This window comes from Oryctolagus cuniculus, chromosome 10, assembly GCF_964237555.1.
Source record: "Oryctolagus cuniculus chromosome 10, mOryCun1.1, whole genome shotgun sequence".
Taxonomy (NCBI): domain Eukaryota; kingdom Metazoa; phylum Chordata; class Mammalia; order Lagomorpha; family Leporidae; genus Oryctolagus; species Oryctolagus cuniculus.
The window spans coordinates 41,632,498-41,650,813 of NC_091441.1; the positions used below are offsets into that span (position 1 = coordinate 41,632,498).

The following is an 18,316-nucleotide window of genomic DNA, read 5'->3' on the forward strand; positions in this document are numbered from 1 at the left end:
TTGTATATGCCTAATGTCTGGTGATGTTGAGCATTGTTTGTTGTGTTTATTGACCATCTGTATGTCATCTTTGGAGAGGTTTCTATTCAAGACCTTTGCCTGTTTTTGAATTGGTTGTTTATTGTTGAGTTCTATGAGTTTTAAAAAAATATACAGACTATTAGTTTCTTAGAATGTATATGATTTGCAAATGATACTTGATTTTCCCTAATTCTTTCATCTTTCCACTTGATGTTATTTGATATACTAAAGATTTTTTCTTTTTTTTTGACAGGCAGAGTTAGAGAGAGAGACAGAGAGAAAGGTCTTCCTTCTGTTGGTTCACCCCACAAATGGCCACTACAGCTGGCGTGCTGTGCCGATCCGAAGCCAGGAGCCCAGTGCTTCCTCCTGGTCTCCCATGCAGGTGCAGGGCCCAAACACTTGGGCCATCCTCCGCTGCCCTCCTGGGCCAGAGCAGAGAGCTGGACTGGAAGAGGAGCAACCGGGAATAGAACCTGGCGCCCATAAGGGATACCGGCACTGCAGGCGGAGGATTAACCTAGTGCGCCACTGCGCCGGCCCCTAAAGATTTTTTTTTTTAAAGATTTATTTATTTATTTGAAGTGCAGAGTTAGAGAGAGTGTTCCATCTGCTGGTTCATTCCTCAAATGGCCACAACGGCCAGGGCTGGGCCAAGCCGAAGTCAGAAGCCAGAAGCTTTTTCTGGGTCTCCCATGTGGGTGGCAGGGGTCCAGGAACTTGGGCCATCTTACACTGCTTTCCCAAGGCTCATTAGTAGGGAGCTGGATTGGAAGTGGAACATCCAGGACTCGAACTGACACCCGTATGGGATGCTGGTGCCACAGACTTTACCTGCTATTTTTTTTTTCTTTTTTAAAGATTTACTTATTTGAAAGGCAGAGTTAGAGAGGGAGAGACAGAGAGGGATATAATAAAGCTTTTAATCATGTTGAAATCCAGTTGATCTTTATGTTATTATAATGATTTGTACTTTGTATGGCTTAGCTGAGAAATCATAGCCAATTCCAATATTATGAAACTTCCCCATATGTCTTCTGAGAGTTTTTTACTTTTAGCTGTTACATTTAGATTTTTATCCATTTCGAGTTGACTTTCTATAAAGTGTAAAATTTAGGTTGAGATCTGTTTTGCCTTTGGTTGTTTAACTGCTCTAACAGTATTAGTCAAAAAGGTTTAATCTTTCCTTCATTGAATTGCTTTTGTACTTTTGTCAAATATGGCTTGGGCATATTTGTATGTATCTGTTTAGATTCTGTGTTCTATTCCGTTGATCCATGTGCCTCTCCTGCCAATAACAGAATGATTGCTGTAGCTATATAATAAGAAACCAGAATTGATTGTTCTAACTATATTATTTTCTTTTTTTTTTTGAAAAACTACTGAGTTGTCCCCTTTAAGAAGACAATTTTTTTTTAAAGATTTATTTTATTATTTATTTGAAGAGTTACAGAGAGAGGTAGGGCCAGTTAGAGAAATCTTCCATTCCACTAGTTCATTCCCCAAATGACTGCAATGGCGAGAGCTGAGCTGATCCAAAGCCAGGAGCCAGGAGCTTCTTCTAGGTCTCCCATATGGGTGCAGGAGCCCACGGAGTTGGGCCATCTTCTGCTTTCCCAAGCCATAGGAGAGATCTGGATTGAAAGTGGAGTAGCCAGGACTTGAACCAGCGCCCATATGGGATGCCGGCACTACAGGCTGGGGCTTTAATCTACTGTGCCACAGCGCTAGCCCTAACTATATTATTTTCAAAGTTGTTTTAACCAATCTAGTTTGTCTTTCCATATAAAATTAAAAAAAAAAAAAGATTTATTTACCTTACTTGAAACTCTTGAGTTACAGAGAGAGAGAGCGATCGATCAATCATCTGCGGATTCATAGAGAGCGAGCGAGAGCGCCTCCATACACTGAATCACTCCTGAAACAGCTGCACTGGTTAGGCCGAAACCAGGAGCCGGAAGCTTCACCCAGGTCTCTTCCGTGGGTACAGAGGCCCAAGGGCTTGGGTATCTCTCGCTGCTTTCCCAGGCATATCAGCAGGGAGCTGGATTGGAAGTGAAGCAACAGGAATGTGAACTGGCATCCATATGGGATACTGGCATCACAGATGGTGGCTTAACCCACAGTGCCACAACACTGGCCCCTCCATATAAATTTTAGAGTAATTTTACCTAAATCTATGAAAAATCATGCTTGAATTTTGATGAGTTGTATTAGTGTTATACATAAGTTTAGGAAGATTTGATATCTCTATTATAGAGTCTTGCAGACATAAACCTATTTTGATGTTTTTAATTTTTTAAAAAAGATTTGTTTATTTGAAAGGTAGTGTTGCTGGGAGGTGGAGCCTGAGGGGGAGAAAGAGAGAGAGACAGTGACAGTGCACACGCGCGAGCGAGAACTCTTCAGTCCACTGGTTGGATTGTTCCCCAAATGAATGTAACAGCTGGGGCTGTGCCAGGCTAAAATCAGGAGCCAGGAGCTCTATCTGGGTTTCCCATGTAAGCGCAAGTGGCCCAAACACTTGTCATAACCTGCTGCTTTCCCAGGCTCATTAGCAGGGAGCTGGATGGGAAGTGGAGCAGCTGCGTCTTGAACCACTGCAAAAGTATTGTTTAACTCACTGCACCACAAAGCTATCCCCTAGATCTTTGATGTTTTTCATAATAATCATTATATCATTTGCAGCATACAAGTCCTGTTCAGGTTTTATTAGGCTTTCCCTAAAATATTTTGAGTGATCTAAAATGATACTTTATTTCAATTTTTTTTTTTTTAATTTTGAGAGGTAGAGTTAGAGAGAGAGAGAGAGACAGAGAGAAAGGTCTTCCATCCGCTAGTTCACTCCCTAATTGGCTGCAATGGCTGGAGCTGAGCCTATCTGAAGCCAGGAGCTTCTTCTGGGTCTCCCATATTTGGTCCCAAAAGGGATACATACTAAATTATTAACCCATGCTTACCTGTGATGAGAGAATGTAGACGAAAGGATATTTCATTACTTATATATTACTTATATTTTTAGGTTCTAATTAACTTTTTATCAGATAGTCTTAAAATTATACAATAAGATATTATACAGTAAGATAGGAACCATCACCTATTATTAACATCTTTTTTTTTTTTTTTTTGACAGGCAGAGTGGACAGTGAGAGAGAGAGACAGAGAGAAAGGTCTTCCTTTGCCGTTGGTTCACCCTCCAATGGCCGCCGCGGCCGGCGCGCTGCGGCCGGCGCACCGCGCTGATCCGATGGCAGGAGCCAGGAGCCAGGTGCTTTTCCTGGTCTCCCACGGGGTGCAGGGCCCAAGCACCTGGGCCATCCTCCACTGCACTCCCTGGCCACAGCAGAGGGCTGGCCTGGAAGAGGGGCAACCGGGACAGAATCCGGCGCCCCGACCGGGACTAGAACCCGGTGTGCCGGCGCCGCTAGGCGGAGGATTAGCCTAGTGAGCCGCGGCGCCGGCAACATCTTTTTTGATTTCATATATCTATATCATCTTCACCTTGCCCCACCTCCTTTTTTGCCTGAATATTTAAAGCAAATACCAGGCACAAAGTCATATTAACCATAAATCTATGAACTTATATTGATAATGCATAAATTAAAACCTATACTAAAAAATTAATGTGCTCATAAGAGCTCCATAATAATTAATAGAGTTAACTGATTCTTAATTATTTTAAACCTGGACTATGTTCAGTATCCCAGATTAATTCAAATATATCTTTGCATAGTTTGCTGTTGGTTTGTGTTCAAAATAGAATCCAGCAGTGTTCACACATGTTTTGGTAACAGAACTATTACTTTTTTCCCCTCCCCATTTTTAAAATGTATTTTATTTGTTGAAGAGGCTGTGTCACGCAGGCTGTAGAATTTGTTATGCATTTGCTTGTATATGTCATGTTTCATCACAGTAGGAATCACATAATGACATGTTTTATATTTAAGGATAAGATTAATCAGTTATTACCAGTGTGAACTACCGTTATAAAGTTCTCCATCACCTTTTACTTAATTTTTTAAAAAATATTATTTATTTGAAAGTCAGGGTTACACAGAGAGAGGAGAGGAAGAGAGAGAGGAGGGAGGGAGGAAGAGAGGGCGGGAGGAGGGAGGGAGGGGTTTTCCATCCACTAGTTCATTCCCCAGATGGCCGCAATGGCTGGAGCTGCGCAGATCCGGAGCCAGGAGCTTCTTCGGGTCTCCCTTGTAGGTGCAGGGGCCCAAGGACTTGGGCCATCTTCTACTGCTTTCGCAGGCCACAGCAGAGAGCTGGATCAGAAGTGGAGCAGCCGGGTTCTAACTGGCGCCTATATGGGATGCCGGCACTTCAGGCCAGGGTGTTAACCCGCTGTGCCACAGCGCCCGCCCCCTACTTAATGCTTTTAATAGCCACTGACAGTGCTTACTTAGACCCATTATTTTATCAAGGTTGCAAGATTTTGTAATTCTTCATTTATTATCCAGAATTTTTCTATAAAAGTAATTCTCAAAAGTGGGATGCCCTAGATATTTTCTTAGTATCACCTGAGAACATGTTGGAAATGAAAATTCTTGGGTCTTAATCCAGACAGAAAATATGTGGGTAGGGACCAGCCATCTGTTTTAACAAGCTGCGTAAGTGATTCTGAGGCAAACTGAAGTTTAAGCACCTTTTCCATAAGAACTTTGCTTCATCAACCACTGGTTACTCTGAAATATAGTTCATACAGAAAAAGCAGGGTAGTCAATTTCTTCCTTTTATCAATTTAATTTTTTAAAATTTATTTAAATATTTGAAAGAGTGTGAGAAAGGAAGAAACAGAGAAAGATTTTTTATGTGCTGGTTCATCCTAAATATCCTTAAGAGCTGGAACTGGGCTGGGCCGAAGCCAAGAGCCTGAACCTCCATCTGGTTCTCCCACTTGGATAGCAGAGGCCCAAGTAGTTGGGATATCTTCCACTGCTTTCCCAGATACAATAGCAGGAACTGGATTGGAAGTGGAGCAGCTGGGACTCAAACCAGCACACAGATAGGGCACCACAATGCTGGTCCCTAGTTTTTTGTCATTTTGTGTTGCAGACCATTGTCATTATTTTTGATGTTCTTTGGCCAGTGTCAGCCGCCTGGAGAATTGCTTGTGTTCTTTAGCTACAACCTTGGTAGATTTTACTAGTGTTCTTGATTTCTTAGCATCACAAGATGTCCTAGGTGCAAATTATGTGTTTCTTTAGAGAAATGTTGTTTAGGGCCCACAATATGTGTCTTGAAAGTGTGATTGATTTCAGTGTATTTCTTTTTCTTTTTTTAAAATTATTTATTTGAAAGGCAGAATTGCAGAGAGGCAGAGGTAGAGAGAGAGAGATCTTTCATCTGCTGGCTCCTCCCCCACATGGCCACAACAGCTGGGTCTGGGCCGATATGAAGCCAAGAGCCAGGAGCTTGGACCATCTTCTACTTCTTTCCTAGGTGCATTAGCAGGAAACTGGATCAGAAGTGGAGCAGCCAGGACTTGAACTGGCGCCAATATGGGATTCCAGCTCTGCAGGCAGTGGCTTTACCCGCTAAACTACAGTTCCAGTCCCAGATTTCAGTGCATTTCTATGAGTGCATTTGTTTACTTTAATATATTTTGTCTCATTGGTGAGACAATGGTAAGTTGTAGGGTTTTTTGAAGATTCAGTGAGATACGTAATAAACTTTTAGAACAGTATCCAAGACATAGAAACTGTAGACAATAGTAGTTTTAAAATATTATTATTATTTTTTAAAGGTTTACCTATTTATTTGAGAGGTATTGCCAGAGAGAGAGTGAGATACAGAGAGGTCTTCCATCTGCTGGTTTACTCCCCAAAGGCCAGAACTGGGTCGATCCAAAGCCAGGAGCCGGGAACTTCTTCTGGGTCTTCCATGTGGGTGCAGGGGCCCAACAACTTGGGCCACCTTCTGCTTTCCCAGGCCATTAGCAGGAAGCTGGATTGGAAGTGGAGCAACCAGGACTGGAATCTGCACCTATATTGGTTGCCTTTGCTGCAGGCGGAGGCTTAACTTGCTACGCCACAGTGCTGGGTCCTAAATATTATTCTTGAACAGAAATCCTTTAGTTTCAGTCTCAACAGAAATCCTTTAGTTTCAGTCGCATTCCAGGAACATAATGTGAATAAATCTATATGGTGTGTATTCATTCAGAACTCACAAGGAGTTGAGAGAGTATTTTATAGTGGTCTGATGTGCAGAATTCTTAGTATTGGTTGTATGTATCACAATCAGCAGAGTAACCTGAATTCCCTTTAACCTTGTCGAGTGGAAAAGCTGTTCCTTTGCCTGGCCTAGGCGAGGTGTTTTTGTTTTTAAACCTAGCACTGCAACAGGAGAAACTATGGGTAAATGCACCTGCAGGACAGAGTCAATTAGTGGGATGCCAGGTTGCCTCTGTTTACATTCCCTTCTCTGCAGTTAGGCTCAAGTCAATCATTTAAGATATGGATTCTTTTGTTTCTTTATGACTTCATTCTTTGTTGGTGGCTTTCTTTTTTTTTTTTTTTTTTTTTTTTTTTTTTGACAGGCAGAGTGGACAGTGAGAGAGAGAGACAGAGAGAGAAAGGTCTTCCTTTTGCCGTTGGTTCACCCTCCAATGGCCGCCGCTGCAGCCGGCGCACCGCGCTGATCCGATGGCAGGAGCCAGGATCCAGGTGCTTTTCCTGGTCTCCCATGGGGTGCAGGGCCCAAGCACCTGGGCCATCCTCCACTGCACTCCCTGGCCATAGCAGAGAGCTGGCCTGGAAGAGGGGCAACCGGGACAGAATCCGGCGCCCCGACCGGGACTAGAACCCGGTGTGCCGGCGCCGCAAGGTGGAGGATTAGCCTATTGAGCCACGGCGCCGGCCCTGTTGGTGGCTTTCTACACTTAACGATGCTTTCTTGATCTTCCCCAAAGGTATTGCAGTCTTTTGTTTACTGGGTGTGTGTATGTAACTTAACACTATATCATAGATACCTTTCCATTTTAGTACATAGAACTTTTTTTTGAAGGTTTTTATTTAATGAATACAAATTTCATATATACAGCTTTTAGGAATATAGTGGGTCTTGCCCTCATTCCCACCCTCCCACCCCCACTGCTATCCCACCTCCTACTCTCTCTCCCATTCCAGTTTTCATTAAGATTAGTCTTTAATTGACTTTATATACAGAAGAACAACTCTACAGTAATAGAAATTTCAACTGTTTTCACCCACACAGACACACAAAAGTATAAAGCACAGTTTGAAGACAAAGTGTTGCCATTAATTCTCATAATACACTCATTAAGGGCAGAGGTCCGGCTGGCGCCGCGGCTCACTAGGCTAATCCTCTGCCTGCGGCGCTGGCACACCAGGTTCTAGTCCTGGTCGGGGTGCCAGATTCTGTCCTGGTTGTCCCTCTTCCAGGCCAGCTCTCTGCTGTGGCCCGGGAGGGCAGTGGAGGATGGCCCAAGTGCTTGGGCCCTGCACCCCATGGGAGACCAGGAGAAGCACCTGGCTCCTGCCTTCGGATCAGCGCGGTGCGCCAGCCACAGTGCAGCGGCCACTGGAGGGTGAACCAACGGCAAAAGGAAGACTTTTCTCTCTGTCTTTCTCTCTCTCTTACTGTCCACTCTGCCTGTCAAAAAAAAAAAAAAAAAAAGAAAAAAAAAAAAGAGGTCCAACATGGAGAGTAAGTGCACAGTGACTCCTGTTGTTGATTTAACAGCTGACACTCTTATTTTTGACGTCAGTAACCACTCGAGGCTTTTGATATGAGCTGCCAAGGCTGTGGAAGCCTTTTGAGTCCATGAACTCCGTTGGTATTTAGACAAGGCTGTATGCATAGTTGAAGTTCTCTCCTCCCTTCAAAGAAAAGTACATCATTCTTTGATGGCCCTGTCTTTCCACTGGGGTCTCACAGAAATCTTTCATACAAAACAGTTTTGCCACTGTGTCTTGGCTTTCCATGCCTGAAATACTCTCATGGGATTTTCAGGAATATCCAAATGCCTTAGAGGCTGATTCTGAGGTCAGAGTGCTGTGTAGGGCATTTGTCATTCTGTGAGTTGCTGTGTGGACTGCTTTCCATGTTGGAACTTTCTCTCCTTTGTAATTATTGTTATTACTATTACTAATATTACTATTGTTATTACCAGAGATTTAGTCTTATTTATGTGATACCTTTGACTTTTAATCCTATCTATATGATCAGTTCCACACTTAATATGATCACTTTATCACACAAGATGGGATAGTGCCACCTAGCTTAATGAGATTTGGAGTCCCATGGTGGATTTTTAGCTGCACCCTTAGGGGTAAGTCTGTGGGAATGTGTGTTGATCTGTACAGCTCCTCTCTCTCTCATTCCCACTTTTATTTTTAACTGGGATCTATTTTCAATTGACTTAATACACCTATGATTAATTCTAAGTACATAGAACTTTCATTTTTTTATTTTTATTTTTTTATTTTTTGACAGAGTGGACAGTGAGAGAGAGAGACAGAGAGAAAGGTCTTCCTTTGCCGTTGGTTCACCCTCCAATGGCCGCCGCGGCCGGCGCACCGCGCTGATCCTATGGCAGGAGCCAGGTACTTCTCCTGGTCTCCCATGGGGTGCAGGGCCCAAATACTCGGGCCATCCTCCACTGCACTCCCTGGCCACAGCAGAGAGCTGGCCTGGAAGAGGGGCAACTGGGACAGAATCCGGCGCCCCGACCGGGACTAGAACCTGGTGTGCCGGCGCCGCAAGGCGGAGGATTAGCCTAGTGAGCCACGGCGCCAGCCCAGAATTTTCATTTTTGAACAGCTGCAGAGTGTTGCGTGGATTGTATGGATGAACTATGTTTTGTCATGTCTTTGCTGATGCTGTCCTGAATAACCTTAGTAACCTCTTTTTGCATTTATGAGAATATACCCATAGGATAAATTGTTCTATATGAAATTTGCATGTATATGCTTCTCTGGAACTGGCACTGTGGTGAAGTGGGTTAACATCCTGGCCTGAGGCGCCGGCATCCCATATGACTGCTAGTTTGAGACCCGGCTGCTCCACTTCCCATCCGGCTCTCTGCTGTGGCCTGGGAAATCAGTAGAAGATGGTCCAGGTCCTTTTGCCCCTGCACCCAGGTGGGAGACCCGGAAGAAGCTCCTGCCTCCTGGCTTCAGATCGGCAGAGCTCCGGCCATTGCAGCCAACTGGGGAGTGAACCATTGGATGGAATATCTCTCTCTCTCTGCCTCACCTCTCTCTCTGTGTAACTCTTTCAAATAAATAAATAAATATTTTTTTAAAAAACCTTATATATACGCTTCTCCATGTTTGGTAGGTAATGCCAAACTAGTTTTCTAAGAGATGGCATTTTTTAAACTTTTATTTAGTAAATATAAATTTCCAAAGTACAGTTTATGGATTACTACAGCTTCCCTCCCCATAACTTCCCTCCCACTCACACCCCTCCCATCTCCCACTCCCTCTCCCACTCCCATTCCATTCACATCAAGATTCATTTTCAATTATCTTTATATACAGAAGATTGATTTAGTATATATTAAGATTTCATCAGTTTGCACCCACACTGAAACACAAAGTGTAAAATACTGTTTCAGTACTACTTATAGCATTACTTCACATTGGACAACACATTAAGGACAGAGATCCCACATGAGGAGTAAGTACATGGTGACTCCTGTTGTTGACTTAACAATTTGACACTCTTGTTTATGGCGTCAGTAATCTCCCTAGGCTCTAGTGATGAGTTGCCAAGGCTATGGAAGCCTTTTGAGTTCGCTGACTTCGATCTTATTCAGACAGGGTCATAGCCAAAGTGGAAGTTCTCTCCTCCCTTCAGAGAAAGGTACCTCCTTCTTTGATGGCCCGTTCTTTCAACTGGGATCTCACATGCAGAGATCTTTGATTTAGGTGGTTTGTTTTGTCCCCCTCCCCGCCCCCCAGTGTCTTGGCTTTCTATGCCTAAAATACTCTCATGGGCTCTTCAGCCAGATCTGAATGCCTTAAGGGCTGATTCTGAGGCCAGAGTGCTGTTTAGGACATCTAGAAATGGCATTTTTTTTTTTTTAAATAAAGATTTATGTATGTGTTTGAAAGGCAGGGTTACAGAGAGAGGAGACACAGAAAGAGGCTTAACTTACTATGCCACTGTGCTGGATTCAGTTCTGCCTTTCAAATAAGTAAATAAGTCTTTTTAAAAAAGTATTCATTTCGTAGTAACTGAGCAAAGTATCAGTGGTTGGGCTTATTTCCAGATTGGTAGATGAGACTGACAACTGTTGCTTTCAGTGGAACTTAGTTTAGTTGGGAAGTACTAAGTTAAATAAGAACAGTTAGAGTTAGGGTAAGTGCACCATAGGAAAAGTAAGGAGTACCTTGGGAGCAAATTGCCTAGCTTACGTGAGTTGATTGCCTAGGGAATGCTAGAGGAACCCATGTAACTGAGGTATGGAGGATGGTAGGAGTTGAGGAAGTTGAAGGAATAGTGGTGTTGGGTATGAAGAATAGTATAGAGAGTGGGGGCCGGCGCCGTGGCTCACTTGGCTAATCCTCCGCCTGCGTTGCCGGCATCCCATATGGGCGCCAGGTTCTAGTCCCGGCTGCTCCTCTTCCAGGCCAGCTCTCTGCTGTAGCCAAGGAAGGCAGTGGAAGATGGCCCAAGTGATTGGGTGCCTGCACCTGCGTGGGAGACCGGGAGGAAGCACCTGGCTCCTGATCGGTGCAGCGCCAGCTGTGGCGGCCATTTGAGGGGTGAACCAACAGAAGGAAGACTTTGTCTCTGTCTCTCTCACTAACTCTACCTGTCAAATAAGTTAAAAAGTACAGAGGGTCGAGACTGATCTTGATCTTGTAAGATCTTTGGATCACATGAAGGATTTCCTTGAGACCAATAAAAAAAATCCTTGAAGGATTTTAAGAAGCAGCAAGATCAATCCCTAGTGGATAGTTTGAAGTGAAAACCTGAACTCTTCCAAAGGGATAGCCAGATAAACATCTGAAGTATCCTGGGAGTCATACAGAGCATTTCAGTTCTATCCAGTTTTCACTCATTTCAGCTCTTGGAGGGCAGTAGTTGATGGCTTTAGGTGGTTGGGTCCCTGTAACCCATGTAGGAGATCCAGATTGATCTCTTCAGCCTTGCCCACCACTAGCTGTTTTGGGCATCTGGGGATTGAATCAATGGATGGGAGCTTGCTCACTTCCTGTTTCTTGGCCTCAAATAAAAAAATTAGTTCAAATAAATATATAAATCTTCAAACTTTAAATGTAAAGTTATGTCCTCTAAGTTGGATAGACTATAAATAGATTTAATCAAAGAATAATAAGATCTCATGCCATGCATTAATTTATTCCACAGATAGTTGTTTCATATTTGCTGTATTTATAGACACTGCATTGGGTACTAAGAAAAAAAAAAAAGACCTGTAGCTTGGTACTTAATAGTGCAGAAGTACAACGAAGGGGCTGGTGTTATGGCTAAGCAGGTTAATCCACTTCCTTCAGTGCTAATAACCCATATGGGTGCTGGCTCAAGGCCTGTCTCTTCTTTTGATCCAGCTTCCTGTTAATGTGCCTGGGAAAGCAGTGGAAGATGATCCAAGTCCTTGGGCCCCTGCCCTCATGTGGGAGAACCCAAGGGAGTTCCAGGCATTTGACTTTAGGTAGGCTCAGACCTGGCTGGTGCAGACACCAGGAGTGAACCAGTGTGTGGAGGATCTCTTTGTCTGCCTGTCTACCCCAACCTCTACCTCCACCCCCACTTTGTAACTCCACTTTTCTTTTTTTTTTTTTTTTTTTTTTTTTTGACAGGCAGAGTGGACAGTGAGAGAGAGAGACAGAGAGAGAAAGGTCTTCCTTTTTGCCGCTGGTTCACCCTCCAATGGCCGCCGCTGCAGCCGGCGCACCGCGCTGATCCTGGCAGGAGCCAGGATCCAGGTGCTTTTCCTGGTCTCCCATGGGGTGCAGGGCCCAAGCACCTGGGCCATCCTCCACTGCACTCCCTGGCCATAGCAGAGAGCTGGCCTGGAAGAGGGGCAACCGGGACAGAATCCGGCGCCCCAACCGGGACTAGAACCCGGTGTGCCGGCGCCGCAAGGTGGAGGATTAGCCTATTGAGCCACGGCGCCGGCTGTAACTCCACTTTTCAAATAAATCTTTTTTAAAAAGTACAATGAAGCATGAGTCAATAGAATTATTTCAGGCAGAAACTCTAGTGTATAACCTAATTTGTGCATTGCTTATTATATATGAGAGAGTATTGGAATATGAAGCCAGAAAAAAGCAAAGTTCTTAAATTAAATAGCAGATTAACAAGTTTAAGCTTCATTTTTGTAAACAAAAAGAAAAATACTGAAGTTTTTGAGGTAGGAGAGATAGGACACCTTCCAGTACATAGGAAAACTGAAGTAGATAAGACTGAACATTAAGAATCCCAAAAGACTAGGAAGGAAAGAATTCAACACTCCCTTCATTAGTGGGAAGCTGAAGTTGGGATTCCAATCTAGGCACTCCTGTATGACATGTGTGTGTCTTTGTGTCCACTCCTATTTGTTTATTTTAAAATTTATTTATGCGAGAGGCAGAGATAAAGGGAGACGAGAGAAAGTGCTCCCCTTTCAGTTTGTTCACTCTCCATATGTCCTCCAGTGCCTGAGCTAAATCTTGCCAATCCAGGTCTCACGTGAGTGGCAGGAACCCAGGTACTTGAGCTGTTACTGCTACCTTCCAAAGTCTGCATTAGCAGGAAGCTGGAGTCAGGAACTGGATGTGGGATGTGGGTGTTTTAATAGGCCTCTTAATAACTAGGCTAAATGCTCCCAAATTTGAGGGTATCATATGTACTTTTTTTTTTTTTTTTTTTTTTTTTTTTTTTTGACAGGCAGAGTGGACAGTAAGAGAGAGAGAGACAGAAAGGTCTTCCTTTTGCTGTTGGTTTCACCCTCTAATGGCCGCTGCACTGTGGCCGGCGCACGGCGCTGATCCGAAGGCAGGAGCCAGGTGCTTCTCCTGGTCTCCCATGGGGTGCAGGGCCCAAGGACTTGGGCCATCCTCCACTGCACTCCCGGGCCATAGCAGAGAGCTGGCCTGGAAGAGGAGCAACCGGCACAGAATCCGGCACCCCGACCGGGACTAGAACCCGGTGTGCCGGCGCTGCAAGGCGGAGGATTAGCCTAGTGAGCCACGGCGCCGGCCTGTACTTATTGTATAAGCCAGGTATATAACATATTTTTCTTTAGAATTCATATTTTTCTTTAGAATTCAGTTTACCAAAAAGTAAATTCAACAATTTATAATATATCTTTAATAGTTTTTTTTGTTATAAAGTAATAGCTTTTCTCCTGATTTCCCTCTGTGACCCACAGCATGCTCATTCTTCCTTTGATGTGTGTGTGCTCATAATATGTCTATATTTTTACTAATTCAGTCTCTTGCTACTGTCCGTATAGAGATTTCTCTTGGGAAAATGGTTCTCTAGTATAAATAATATAATAAAATTATAGCCCTTTGTTGTATTTATCAGCATTATCATTTGAATTAAATCTTCATAAAACAGGTAATTAATTAGATTATGATATTCAGCTGTGAATTAGTGAAACTAGATAGCATTTCCTGAATTCTTTCATTGACAAGACTTGTTTCATATTGTTTATGTAATTCTTTTGGTGGTCTGGTAATTGATTTTTTAAAATAACTTGAGTTATTTGTGGGAGAGTATGTAACCATTTCTTGTGTGATGAACTTAATTTGAATTACCGTACTCTTTGTCAAGGGGGACATGCACAACTTTGTGAGTAACATGAGTAATATGTTGTTATATGTTAGACTTCTTTTTCCTTCTTCCCTTCCCTCCCCCTCCCAGCCTCCCACTCCTACTTTTCTTGTACCTGTTTTCATATATAAGGCCCCAGGACAATGGGCTGTGCTAACTATCCACAGGAGCCTAACATTTAGTTGAGGGAGCTGTGATGGAATGATGCTGGACAAGCATTTGGCATAGGAGTTAAGCCAGGTGGAACATCTGTTGTTCTGCATTGAGGCACTTGGTTTGATCCTGGCTCTGGTTCCTGATTACAGCTTCTTGCTACTGCATACCCTGGAAGGGGAGGGAGGCAGAGGTGATTGCCCAAGTGTTCTGAGTCCCTGACACCAACATGGGAGACCAGGATTGAGTAACCAGCTCTCAGCTGCACTTAGCCTAGCCCCGGCTTTTGTGGTATTTGGGAAAATGAGCTAGTACAGGAGAGATTTCTGTGTCTTATTTTTCAGATAAATAAAAGCTTACCAAAATTTATTCAAAGATCATTTTTGTGATTTTCCTCTGGCAAATCACAAAAATGATTGCTGAAGAAACACGTACTTTTAAATGGAAGGAGGTTTTTCCCCCTTGAAAATTTGAGGAAGAGCATAAATTGTGATTTCTAGATGTTTCTTGTATTTTAACCTGGGTTTTAGAAGGAAAAAAAATGGAAAACTATACTTGATATTTGAACCCGATATAAAATCCGTGCTTCTAGAATAGAATTTGTCCTTTGATATAAACTGGGAAATGGATTTTGAAATACTGTAAATTTTTACTTTAGTGTAGAAGTAATTCTAAATGATTTTTGAGAGATTAGTGTTGTTTCTGTAGTAAAATACACAAAGCATAAAATTTACCATCCTATTTATTAAGTGCATAGTTCTGTAATGTTAAGTATATTTACTTTCTTGTACAATTTATTCTCAGAACTCTTTGTCTTGCAAAACTGAAACTCTGTACTCATTAAACAGTAACTGGCCATTTCCTCCTGCCCTCAGCCCCCACCCATCTACTTTTTGTCTCTATTGTTTTGGCTATTTTAAGTACCTCATATAAATAGAATCATACTATATTTGTTTTTTCATAACTGGAATGTTTCACTTGGCAGTGTTCCCAAGATTCATCCATGTGCACTATTAGAATTTCCTTCTTTTTTAAGATTAATATTCCACTGAGTATATTAACTACATTTTGTTTATCCAAAGCAATTTGGGTCACTTTCACCTTTTGGCTACTGTGAGTTATGTGGCCAGCATTCTAAAATAATTCGATTTTAGCTGCTGCTTAATCTTACCAAAAGATAAATCTACATTCATTTATGATAGGAGGCATAATATAATTGCTAAGAGGGAATTTCTGGTTTGAAGTCATACCTTTGGATTCAAATCCTATGGATCCCTTTCTAGCTATCATCTTTTTGGTGTTTGCTCAGCTGCCAAATAGAAATAATAAAGGTTCTTACGTTGTTTGTATTAAATTGGATAGTATACTTAAAGTCCTTAAAATAGTGTATAGCACATAGTAAAGTTCATTATCATTGTTAGGAAAGGAGTCTTGGTTCAAATGTCCATTGAGAAGTACTGCAGGCTGTCTCCCAAAGAGGTAAAAATGAAAATAGGAGTTTTTAAACTCCTCTGATGCTGAGGAGATGAAAACCTGAGCTAAATAATATCAGCCTTCTCTGTGGATGGGATTGAGGAAGTAGGGGTAGGTAAGAAAGAGACTGGGTAGAGTATTGGGATTAGCCCTCGTTACCCTCTTCATGGGGGTGCGGTAGGGATCCCGATGTCCCTGTTCTCTGAGCCAGAAGCATCAGAAGTTGGTCTTCGTTACTGCCATTGCTTCTTGATCATTATTCCATGCCAGCAACTTTTAAAAGCATGAAAAGTGATGGGTGGCAACTTTATAGACAGGCAAACCAGGTTATACAATGATATAGCACTGTAGATTGTGATTAGTTGTGACTCATACTTTATAGTTTCCACTTTACCATCAAGAGAAATGTGAACTGAAAAATAGCTTTTTAATGTATTGAATCTCTACATTTATAAATTTATAAATTGAGTAGTTAAATCTAAAGAACGAAATGCAGCCTCATCAAGATGTTTGACTTAAATCCTGTAAGTTTGCTCACATGAATAGGACACTGGACCACTGGACCTGCCTGTTGTACTGTAGGTGCCACAAGGTGTGATGCTTCTGAATGTAATTTCACTACATGGAATGATTAAAACCTTATTCTAGTAAAAGTGTTTTGTGAAGAGTCAATATAAAATATTTTTAGGACTAAATTTTCTTTATGAATCTTTTTATTTTTATTTTTTATTTATTTATTTTTTGCCAGGCAGAGTTAGAGAGAGAGACAGACAGAAAGGTCTTCCTTACGTTGGTTCACTCCCCAAATGGCCGCCACAGGCAGCGCTGTGCTGATTGGAAGCCATATGAGTCGGGTGCTTCCTCCTGGTCTCCCATGCGGGTGCAAGGCCTAAACACTTGAGCCGTCCTTCACTGCACTCCCGGGCCACAGCAGAGAGCTGGCCTGGAAGAGGAGCAACCAGGACAGAACCAGAGCCCCAACCGGGACTAGAACCCGGGGTGCCAGTGCTGCAGGTGGAGGATTAGCCTAGTGAGCCGTGGCGCTGACCTCTTTATGAATCTTGTTTTAGTTATATTTAATACTATCATGCTACTTAACATTGTAAACAGTAAAAATGGACTCTCGCCCGCAGTTTTTGAAATCTTGTTTACTTTTTAGAGGGAAAGCCGTGCCCATAGAATTTAGTGAGTTAGGGAATATTTTTGTCAAAATGAATTAAGCTGTTTAAGGACATAATCCAATAGGGGAGCATCTATATTTTGCCCATTTGGTGTCCTTCGCATGTATTGTTTTAGTTTGGCAAATACTTACTGCTTAGTAAAAAAAAATGTGATTGAAGTGATGTCACTCAACCTGTTTTACATTTTGAGCTCTGTTCTTTACAATAGCTTAATAATGATTTTGGATCAACGTGGATATTAATTCTACATTCAGTTTAGGATTTAAGGTGCTGTCTTAGTGATTAGTCATTGTCTTATTTTGAATGGCTATATTTCATATTGCTTCTAATAGTTTAATAAAATTTAATACAGGCTAGAGTAACAAAGATGCATGTTTTTATACAGACATGAGGATTTTAGAGTATAAAAACTATTAGTTTGGGAGTGGTGATAAGATAAGGAATCCAGATAAGTAGCTTTAGTAAAACTGCAAGAAAATGGAAAAATCTACCTCTGTGTCTTGTGTTCTGTTTTTTTCCCTCATGTGATTGGTCTTCAAAAAGAATAGTCATCCTAGTGAGTTTAGCAGCTATGATTTGATAAGCTTGGGAGTAGAATGAGAAGGTTGAGTTGAATATGAAAAAGATTAGTTGATTTATTGTGGTTATCAAACTGTTTAATTCAGATATTGAGAGCGTTTGTCCAAGTTCAATGAGGATATTTTAAGTAATTTTAAAATTTTTTCTTATTTTTCAGCCAAACCAAACAGGAAGCTTACTTTTCTCTACCTAGCCAATGATGTCATTCAGAACAGCAAAAGGAAGGGGCCGGAGTTTACAAAAGATTTTGCACCAGTAATAGTGGAGGCTTTTAAGCATGTTTCAAGGTATAGTAATTGTTCTGGGTATTAGGTAATCTGTTTTAAATGCATAATATGTCCTTTTGCTAAAAATTTGTCTAAAAACATTAGGATAAAAATAGGGAATGTGTTATTTTGAAGATGCTGTTAACTAGCATCTGTAAATGTCTTAAATGTTTTCTGTGATTATGCAGATAAGTGTTTGAATTACAGTTTTCTTTAAGAAATGAAAAGCAGCTGCTGTATTGGAATGAACTTCATTAAGAATGAATGAAGGTGTTAAATTAAAAGTTTTTGTACTTATAAATCTTGCAAATGATATTTCTGTATATACTTTGTCCCCTTTCTCCTCATATTGCTTATAATGATTTTAAAGTTTTCTAGTGTTTGGGTTTATGTCATGACATTTTAAAAGGCTTTAGAAGTAGAGAATACATAAGATAATCATAAGTCTTAAAAATTTTACTACAGGTAATTCTGAGGACAGATGTCTGTGCTTTGGCTTATGCTCTTTTAAATTCTTATTTCCAAATATATGAAGATATATGCGGGGCAAACATTATTGGAGTAAAATATTAAATCAGCCTAAATGATAACAAATTTATGGTGAGTGGTGGTGACCTGTACTGAATGTTAAAAGGATGAAAACTTAGCACGTGCCCTGCAAGTTTAGTCACAGGAGACACATATTTAAAGAAATTAGTGACTATCATATATGCTGTTTGTTACTTTCTTAATTTTTATTTACTCTTCATTTTAGGTATTGTCTTCAATCCTCTTTTCAGATGTTGGTGTTTCTTAAAGTTAAGTCCTAGGCCTTCTTCTGGGGCCATATTCTTCACTTGCCCTGTGGGTGATTTCGTGCACTGCAAGTATTCAGTTATTATC

General features: G+C 41.6%; 1 protein-coding gene across 3 annotated transcripts in view; it reads left to right on the forward strand.

The window, feature by feature from the left end:
* The window catches only part of RPRD1A (regulation of nuclear pre-mRNA domain containing 1A), an 87,704-nt gene that overhangs the window by 18,896 nt on the left and 50,492 nt on the right, over positions 1-18,316 (forward strand). For all 3 annotated transcript variants that reach the window (XM_002713499.5, XM_017344111.3, XM_051851991.2), the window contains exon 2: positions 17,326-17,455. In XM_002713499.5, coding sequence (XP_002713545.2) covers positions 17,326-17,455 — 130 coding nt within the window. The remainder of the gene's footprint in view (positions 1-17,325; positions 17,456-18,316) is intronic.